This window comes from Crocodylus porosus, unplaced genomic scaffold (assembly GCF_001723895.1).
Source record: "Crocodylus porosus isolate Cpor-Errol unplaced genomic scaffold, CroPor_comp1, whole genome shotgun sequence".
NCBI classification, from domain to species: domain Eukaryota; kingdom Metazoa; phylum Chordata; order Crocodylia; family Crocodylidae; genus Crocodylus; species Crocodylus porosus.
In genome coordinates, this window is record NW_017728917.1 from 8516341 (window position 1) to 8526088 (window position 9748).

At 44.9% G+C, this 9748-nt stretch overlaps 1 protein-coding gene across 1 annotated transcript; it reads left to right on the forward strand.

Annotated features, from left to right (window-relative positions):
- The first annotated feature begins 41 nt into the window (after positions 1–41).
- On the forward strand, positions 42–7899 carry PROK2 (prokineticin 2). The gene is made up of 3 exons (XM_019537103.1): positions 42–116; positions 3158–3283; positions 7067–7899. Exons 1-3 carry the CDS (start codon positions 42–44, stop codon positions 7190–7192), a joined length of 327 nt encoding a protein of 108 aa, XP_019392648.1. The 3' UTR covers positions 7193–7899.
- The last annotated feature ends 1849 nt before the right edge of the window (positions 7900–9748 follow it).

The following is a 9748-nucleotide window of genomic DNA, read 5'->3' on the forward strand; positions in this document are numbered from 1 at the left end:
GCAGCCCGGCTCCGGCTCCCGCACCCCGGGCCGGCGGCGCGATGCGGAGCCTCCTGCTCGTGCAGCTGCTGCTGCGGCTGCTGCTCGGGGCCGGGGACGCCGCCGTCATCACCGGGGTGAGCGGGGCAGGGCGGGAGCGGCGGGCTGGGAGCCGGAGGGGGTCACCCTGCCCCTCGCCCCCACGCGGGCGCCCAAGGGTGCCGCCCTGTTGCCTCCCAGCCTGCGCCAGACACGTTGGAGGGGGTGAGGCAGGGGCGAGGGAGCGGGGCAGGTCCCTGGGGCGCTCCAGCCGCTGCGGGACACGATGCCGAGAGGCGGAGGCCTGAAGTGGCCTCTGGGGCAGGGGTGCCCACGCTTGGCACCCCTGCGGCGCACACGAGACATGGGCGGGCGGTGGATTTGATTTGCATTATGATAATCGGTGGCGTTTGTGAAAGGTGTGCTGGTAGGGGTCCGTGGGCAGCTGGCACATCTGGAAGGGGGCATGCTAAGAAAAAGTTTGGGAACCTCTGTTCTAGGGGAAAGAGCTGACGATTCCCCTGAAGCGAAGTGTCGACCGCAGCCCCTGCCCTGGGTATCTGGACCATAGCGTAAGAGTGCTGTAGCCACAACGGTCCGGAAATGATGTGCGAGGCGAGGATTTTGTTGGGTGATCACTTTTAAATGACCCACTTTGGGTTCAGGATAAAATTAGATGAGCTTTTGAAGGCAAAGCGTTCTTCCTCAGCCCGGGGCACGACTGTCTATTATGACTTCGCGCCGACCCCTCGGACAGGAGGACGACCGTCTTACCTTCAAAAGCTTGTCTGGCTTGATAAGGTCGGTGGAAGACTCAAAAGCTTGTCTGACTTTACCCTGACTACAGCACTGATTCAATAAAAGAGATCGCCCTAAGAAATCCTTGCCTCTCTCTAGGCTCAGAGGGACTCGCATTGGCTTTCGGGCTGGAGTCGGGCTTGCTCCGAGGGGCACGTTCCTGGGAGAGGAGCGCCCCTGCCATGAGGGGGCTTCTTGGGGCATAAGGGATCTCGGTGCTCACAGGGAGCCCGCGAGGAAGGGTGGATTAGGGCGAGGTACCACCTGTTGAACAGGCATCAGATCACTTCGGTGTGTTTCCCCTCCTTTCCAGCACAGGACTTCCCCTAGACAAAAGAATGCACTATACACTTACTAACCATTATAAACCATTCAAAATGCATCCCTCGCACCAGCACAAGCAAGCGCCCTAAGTTGCTGTGCCAGTTGAAGACCCTTTTTTGTAACACAGATGACAGGCATAACTGCGCGATGGAGAACTGCAGAGCTACATTTCAGACGCTGGAGGAGAGGGGAGTGAGGATGACACGCTGCAGGTTTTGTAATTGTCCTACTGACCGGGCTGCCCATCCCAAGCTGTCTGGGACCCCCCCCCCCAACCCCCCCAAATTTCTTGCCTGATCCTGCACAAGCTTTCTGCCGTCAGTCCAAAAAAATGCAAGCATCAATAGTGCTGCTGTGGGCTTGTAAGTGTGTCACTGGAGCTGAATTTTCCCGTTAGGGTTTTTTCTTTGTTTGTGGAAGCTTAAAAAGCAAATATTATCTATCTGGGGGGCTTTGGCAGCAGTTTATGGAGCCTTTCCCCATACTTTATAGAGCCGTATTAGTCTTCCGGGTAAATGCTTTATGTATTCGGGCTCATTTAAACCATACAGTCGTGTACTTTGTTAAATACATACTATAGTCGGAGTGCTACACTTTTTGGCTATGCAGACTGTTTAGTTGCTTAAGCCTCACTCTGAGTTACCAGCTACTAGCAGTGCACTGAGTATGCATTTTGATCTGAATTCTGCTTTTTTTTTTAAAATGGCATACTGTGTACCCAGCCGCATACAGTATAATGGCGCGTATCAAATCCCACAGTAAGACCCTCAAATGCTTTTCCTGGTGTATTTGTTGCATTAAATAATAGTCTCTTTTATATCTGTTATGATCTTGTATGCACATTTTTCGGAGTTTGCCTTCTTGATCAGATCCTTTTCTGCTGGTCTCTCTCACTGTCAGATGTATAAACCAAAAATAATAATCCGATTCGGCTTGCCTTTACTATGTGAGCGGGCCCACTGATTTGAGTGGGACTCCTCTCCTGAATAAGCAGAATATGATTCTGCCTTGAATGGCTATAATTACATTCTTCCACTCTTTTTGGTGTAGAAAACACTTCAACAGAAGCAAACCTGTGTGGTAATTAATTTGTAAACCACAGTGTGCCAGTTGTTCTTAACATTTTTTTTTTTCAAAATATGCTAAGTAATACATAGTTCATCCTGTGTTTAGATGAGCCACAAATATGTCTGAAGCCAGTGTTTGAGATTAACAATGTACATCCCCTCCTCCTCCCACTTGTATTAGCCTCTCTGGATGCGGAACTGTTTTATTCAGCACCATTCTCTTCGATATTAAAACCCTTTTTAACTGAGACGTAGCTATAGCTAACAATCATAAAATCCTTGATTACACTTGCATTTTATCTTGTTCCATTTGGACTTCTGTAATAAAAGTGTAATACAGTCTTATATTTGGGCAGGCACTCAACCATGAAATAGTAGAATAAGTATCCAGAAGAAAAGAGGTATAAAAATCTTTAAATCCATTTATTAGTTTAACAGCATTAGCTCCTCTTCTAGGCAGGGGGTCTGATTTCTTTGACACACTTGACTCATTTTATACCTTCTCAGCTTCACTTAGGCCTCGATTCAGGAAAGCATGTCGGTGCATGTTTTACGCCCATCGTTGTTCAGGACAGCACAGAGGGATGCTTTCCTGAGCTGGGCAACAGACTACTGCCAATTATAACATCAGCTATGAACGGATCAGGTGGCTAATTTAGATCCGTCAGCCCAGTCCAACTCCCTGTTTGATCATTGCATGTTTCTATAGGGCTTGACTCTGCAATGTCTATTCAGCTGAATAGGAGCTAGAGGTGCTGACCTCAAGATCCTGCCTACCACATCGCTATCAACATTAAGAGGGTCTTTAGAGCCCACAAACTTTCCCAGGTTGCAAAACTTTCCTGTATTGAGCTCCAGCTCTTAGGTATTTGAGAAAGCAGTGGCATTGACTCTTTGGCCAGTACTTTTGTTTGCGTAGTCGCATTGATTCATTGATGTGTTGGCTTCAGGCTTGCGACAGGGATCTCCAGTGCGGGGGAGGCATGTGCTGCGCCGTGAGCCTCTGGATTCGGAGTTTGCGAATGTGCACACCGATGGGCAGCTTGGGAGAGGAGTGTCATCCCCTGAGTCATAAAGTGAGTATGTGTAATAACGGCAATTTCTCCCGGTACCAAAACTGACAGGGCAGAAAGGAATTGGGATATATTTCAAGTCAAATTGCATAGAAATCTATACTTGTAGGGGTATGGAGTATACTTTGCAATCCTGAGCGCTTTGCTTTGTTACACAAATAGCATTAAAGGCTCAACGTATAGAAATATTTTACTGTCAGAATATCGCTGTACAAAACACAAGGTCAAAAGGACCCTATGATTTTTCTTTGCATTTGACTTCAGCAACACTTTACAGTTCCAGCATCAAACTTCCCAAACCCGTACTCATGTAAGTCATCTTTGATACTGCTTTATGAGTGAGAAGTCTCATATAAATTGGAAATAATTAAACAAGTGGCAACATCAACATACACAAAGAGACCTGGCCTATTCATTGGAGTGCTTTCCCTGACATTTCACATCCATGCTTGTGTCCTAAAGATTTAAAAATCCAAAAGACATTAAAAACGTACTGCTAGACCCAAGAAGTGGAAGCCAGCCTTGACACCTCTCGTGAAGGGCAGCTTTCTTGAACTTCTAAATCTCTACCTCTGGCAGGTTCTTCCAGTCCAAGACACATTAAAACAACTTGCCGTGGTGGTTAAGCTTACTTGCAAATTCAATAATATGATCAGTACCTTTTCCAAGCACCGTCCACTTTCAAGCATCCGGCTTTAACTATATATACTGAGCTCAACTTTGTTAGGAAGGATTCCTTTTCTCGGGTCGGTGCGGCAGAAGTTGACCAAGAATGATTGCACAGCCCTATATTCATTTGAAAGGGATTTCTACCAATTAGTTTGTGACGAGGGTTTGAAAAACATGGTGGTTTTTCAAGCTGCGCACAGGAAAATGTGTGATCTAAGAGCAGTCGGGCATGAAGGACTGTAATTTATGGATTTGTAAGTACAAAACAAGTTAGTTGCACTTCCATTTGTTTGCAGGCACCGCTTGTCAGCTGTGTGTCTGCAGTTCCTTTCCTGACTGCTTCACGCTGACTAAAAATATACCCTGAAATCTTCTACTGAGATATTAGGCACCTGATTTTTTATGCGTGCTATCTAAGGTGACATATATCTTCTTTAAGACCCTGTTTCAGTTGCAGCCTCCATGTAAATGAGAAGCAGTTCCTGGTTGTCTTAGGAGCTCCTTGTTGCAGTGCAGTAATTTATACTGTCCGCCATACTCTTCAGCTGGCCGCACATGGCGTCACAATTAACAAAGACATTTATGATCAGAGCCATTGAAGTTTACAACTTCCACATGGCTAATTTTAAACTCACTCTGCCCTTGTTCTTGTGAGGTAGAGCACTGCCTTCCTGTACTTTGTGAAATTTAATATTTTCAGGAATAAAGTGGAAGGTTTGCTCTATTTTTCTTTCCTTTTAAATATTTTGTGCATGGGGGTTGAGAGCCCGGTACTGCTGAATGCTGAAACCTTTCATTTATCTACAGGTCAGGTACAAAGCAGACACCATCAATTCATGCTTTCCCCACACTGCTGTGCCACTGAATTTAAACTCTCTCTTCAAAGGCTACGCTAAATTGAAAGGCAATTTAGTCTTCATGGAAGATTAGTCTTGCGCTCACTAGGGCGGAGTCTATCACCTGTGTTAAATCACACATGGTGAGTGTGTACGGTGGACTCGGAGAGTTAGCAGCTGAACTGAAACGGAGGCATTTGGACTATTGCTGAAAACGGGGGTTAAATGTGGCCCCTGAGCTTCTGTCCATGGCACTGATGTGGATCAATGCGACCTTCTCATAGTCATCAGTCTGTTTATCCTCCCACTAGCCCTGTGGGAGAGGATCTCACTATTTATTCCCACTTTCCAGATGGGAAACTGAGGCACAGTTTCACCCAAGGTCACACAGGAGCTCCCCTCTCCCAGCACGGATGCAGGACCCTTCTGGATGTGGCTGCTGGTTTCTGCATCCTAGTCTCCTCTCTAACCATCAGACAGTGTTATTTAAAACACCTGTTTGTTTGTGTTTCAAGAGATGACACGTAGCTAGCATACATGATTAAATCTGCAATTAGGAGGACAGGGATACGCAAGCTGACAAGCATGGCGTTCTGGTGGTGAATATTCAGATATTTGTGTAGGTGCTGCATACCGCACTATTAAACATAAGGTAGTCAACTGTTGGGAGGAGGAATATGGGCAACAGTGGCCTTACATGTTTCAGATTTAGGGTCGAGTCCTTGTAGGTACTTGAGCAAAGGGACGTAGTTAGCTTTCTGTCGCCTTTCTGCTCTTTGGTTCCCAATACACTAGGCATTAGAGAAAAGTTACAGCAGCCTCAGTGCTCTTGTAGTTTGCAGCAGCTTGAAAAATCCCAGATCATTCAAGCACAGATTTCTTTGACTACCCTTCTTTCCACCCTGCGGTGCTCTCAGCCCAGCACCAGCACTGGAGGGGGCAGGAGCAGAGATGCAGGAGGACCTGCCCAGAGCTGGTGCGGCTGCTCTCTGAAGCGACGCAAGGGAAAGGTCTGCTGAGGTTCCCCTCACTTCAGTGTAGAAATATTTGATTCTGGTTGTGGTTTACTCCTATTCCCAAAGTTTATTTAGCTACTTCTTCAGTGTGAAAACATTGATTTCTTTTTAAAGGGCAAAATGATGGAATTGTGTTTCCTGCAAGCGATCTCAAACCTGCCTGTGCATCTCAAACGAGGCACCCCAAATTAGTGAATGCTTTTGACTTTAATCTCTGCGTCCTCCATCTGTTAGAGAGGGGAGCTCACCTTGCAAAGGTGTTGTGTTTTGCTCAGATACTACCGTGACAAGCACCGTAGAAGAGTTCATGAGCAAATTTAACATTTTGTCATCAAAGAGGCTGGATAACGTGCAGTAAATCACACTTTGGGCATGTTTTAAATAGGGAGGTGAAAGGAAAATGCTGAAGAGCTGCTCAGTAAGTAAGAGCCCCATCCAAGGAGCAGGAGACAGGGGCTCTGTGCAGAAATAGCATGACCACATAAGCAAAGGCTGTGTCAATGAAGTAGCCTAGCACTGTAGTTTTCAAATTTTTTTCATTTGTGGACCCCTAAAAAATGTTGGATGGAAGCGTGGACCCCTTTGGAAATTTGAAGTGGGGGTACAGACCCGTCTGAATTATATGTGTGGGTATTCCTGTACTTTTGATTGATCATAGTCATCTTTTGGGGACCCCTTAGACATAGTCTGCAGACCCCCGGGGGTCTGTGGACAACCGGTTGAAAAGCTACTGGCTTAGCAGAACCAAAGTAAGGCTGCGTAGCATTCCCTTAACGTTGCTTTTTTGGCTGCATTATACACCAACAAGAAAACAGTCTGACTGGAAATAAAGTGCGTGAGCGCATGCCTGTGCAAAGGTAGTTATTCATCCAGCGTTGAATTCCCCCAGCCCAATTCAGAATCACAGGATCTTTAAGGCCCATGGGGCATCATGGAAGCCACAAGTTGCTGCTATCTGCTTTGCATAGGAGGCATGGTTGTCTTCTCTGTGTGTGATCCTCGTGTTTGTAGTTATGCAAGCCCTGCAGATGCATTAGGAAGGCAGCATGGTACAGAGGCAGAAAACCATCACCACGATGCCATTTACAGTAAAGAAAGAAAAAGAGAAGCTTGATGATGAAAGCTGATGCATTTTTTTTCAGTCCGTATTTAGACATTTGGAAAAAAGGTGAACCTGTATCACTGCCACGGTTTCACATAACACTGCATGCCATTGCTGCCTGCTTTTCCCCTCTGCTTCTGACATTTTCAATGTTTGCTTCCAGATCCCATTTTTCGGGAGGAGGATGCATCACACCTGTCCATGCCTGCCTAACTTGGCCTGCATGCGGATATCTCCGAGCAGATTCAAATGTTTACCGGAGTTCAGAAACGAAGACGTCTTCTTTTAGCAGGAACCGTTCTTAGTGGCCATTTGATGTACTATTTATTTCTCTTGTTATTGTGATGAACAAGCTATTTGCCAGAGAAAAATCTCTAGCATACTTTTGCACCTCGTAAACATTAAAAACAAACACTGAGGTATTGTATTATAGCAGGCAAGATTTTGAAAAGGACCTTGTCACTTGAAAAATCTTGGCCAATCTTTTTATATTACAGTAAAATTGATTTCAACAATGGAAGGTAATACTGGAAAAGAAAGTTAGGCATAAAACAAATAGCAAAAGAATGGTATTTAGGTTTCTATTTGGTACCTTTATAATTCTAACAGTACTTGTAGGTTAGTAGCATCAGTACGTTAAAAGTTTAACCAATATCTGTAGTCTTTACATGTTTTAAACCTGGCACATTAAACCAAAGCATTTAAGCATAAAAAAAAAGTGTTGAAAGATTCTATGTTGCTTTAATATTTAAAAAGAGAAATGAGTTCTTGTAAATTTATCTGGCACAAACCGAGCTGCTTATTTGAAACCATGTATTGAAATGCAGTTTATATTTCAAATGAACCCCTAAAGTATATTGTAATGCTCTGCCTGACTTCTTGTCATGTATATGTATCAAGATTGCTGTGACAAAATTCTGTATCAGAATAATGGCAGTATATCATTTATTTTAATATTATATCATTATTTTTGTCACCATGGTCTTCAATTTTTATTCCATGTAAACTGTTACTACGTATGTGAGCAAAGCTCCCTGAAGTTTTATAAAAGGTTTTGCACCTTTATATATCGTGAACAAAACTCGACCCTTCCCAATACAAGTTTCCTGCACAGAGCTCCATTCTTAGGCGATGTGACTTGAATGGTGTGGAATTTTCCTGTAGCTAACATCAAGGTTTTTTCTAGGCATGGCGCAAAGGATCAACACAACAGGCATGTCAAGTGTATGGTGTGTGTGATTTTTAGGAAATACCGTCTAACTTCGTAGGTCCTTGCCAGTCTCCGAGGTAAGGATTCCGATGGTTTGTGTGAATTTCACATGCTTTTTTTGCCAGCAGCCATGTCAACACACATAGAAAGAGGAAAAATGGAACCATTCATCTTCCAACAATCAGTGGCTTTTCTGATCTGGCACCTTTAAGGCAAGGTAGTGGAGTTGCATTTTGGTAAATTAGGGGATGGGAAAAATCGAGGATGGGAAATATTCCAGCACATTTAGTAGCTACTTTGAGGCCACCGAATACTCTCAGCTCTCATTATGTTTCAACGTACAATAGATGTGTAAGTAAACATGATGAACACAACTGCCATTATGCAACTACTTTCAGGGTGAGTGATTTTCCGTCTTGGGGAAAGAAGAAATACCTGCCTGTGATAAACCCCGTGATATAGAAGAGCAATTTATAGTTGTGGGTCTCTGAGAAAAGACAAGACCTAGGCTTGTGTAAGCCTTTCACATAAGTGATAAGGAGTAAAATGACTTTTGAAAAGTGGTTGACCTATGAACTGTACTTTGTAAATTCTTTGCAGACTGGCAACCCATCCCTATGCCATAGCTCAGACTGTTTTATAGGCAAAAGAGAAACATACACCTTCCTTACTGCATGTCCTCTGTGCCAGCCGAGAAAAGCAAGGTTTGGAGACAACTTAATAAATGAGGGGATTGAGACTGATGCATCAACGAGCGTTACTTTACCTTTCTCTGCAAAACTGAGACAGGCAAACCCAGAAGGTGGAAAAGCCTCGCACTGGGTTAAACCACAATCAGATGCCTCCAAGACATCTGCTGCAAAGGAGTAGTCATAATTAACTAACTGCCACCACATGCCCAGCGCCAAGGCACTGTGGTCAAACAGTTGATGAGTACTGGATTGTAGAAACTGAGGAGCGGCAAGAATTTGTTCTCGTTATTGCCACTGTTGAGTTGGTGGGCAGAAATAAAAAAGAAAGGGCCTGGAGGCCATTCATTCAGAAGCTCTGCATTAAGGGGGGCTGTTGTCTCAAACACAGCTCTGGCTAAAGTTTGTCTTCCAATAGTTAGATACCGCAAAAGCATGATGTTAGCAGGAGCCAGAACCCAGCAGGCTCACTGATGACTTTGGCTGGGGATATCATTGGATAGCATCAGCTGTTTTTGTAACTCGCTCCCTCCACCTCTGAAGCAAGGAGCCTGATTCTTCACAATCTCAAATGCTACCAAATCAAACGAAGGATGTCGCACCTATTTCGTGGTGCAGGCAGGAATGCCTGCACAAAGCAGACAAGAGCCAGACCTGGCGCTTCTGGGGAAGTTCATTTTGCAAGAGGATGTTCATCACTGATTCCTTCTAGGCTGAATTGACTTACGGGGAGTTTTGCTGCACTGTACGTCAGGGGCCAGACTTTCACCTCTGTTTTTTTTTCCTTTAATGGGCCTGGATCCAACTGGTGTAAAGTCTAGCTCCATTCAAGCCAGTGGAACGTCTAGGATCTCAGATCAGAAACAATTCCCTCCCTCTAAAGTGAGCTCGAAAGGCCAACAGATGGATGTGCTCAGCCAGAATGGTTCCCCTTAGCTTCTTAAAA

Excerpts from the sequence above, each read along its gene's own strand:
- PROK2 (XM_019537103.1), top strand. The coding sequence starts at position 42 with ATGCGGAGCCTCCTGCTCGTGCAGCTGCTGCTGCGGCTGCTGCTCGGG. Across the intron at positions 117-3,157 it reads ACGCCGCCGTCATCACCGGG|GCTTGCGACAGGGATCTCCA; the intron begins GTGAGCGGGGCA and ends TGTTGGCTTCAG. Across the intron at positions 3,284-7,066 it reads GTCATCCCCTGAGTCATAAA|ATCCCATTTTTCGGGAGGAG; the intron begins GTGAGTATGTGT and ends GTTTGCTTCCAG.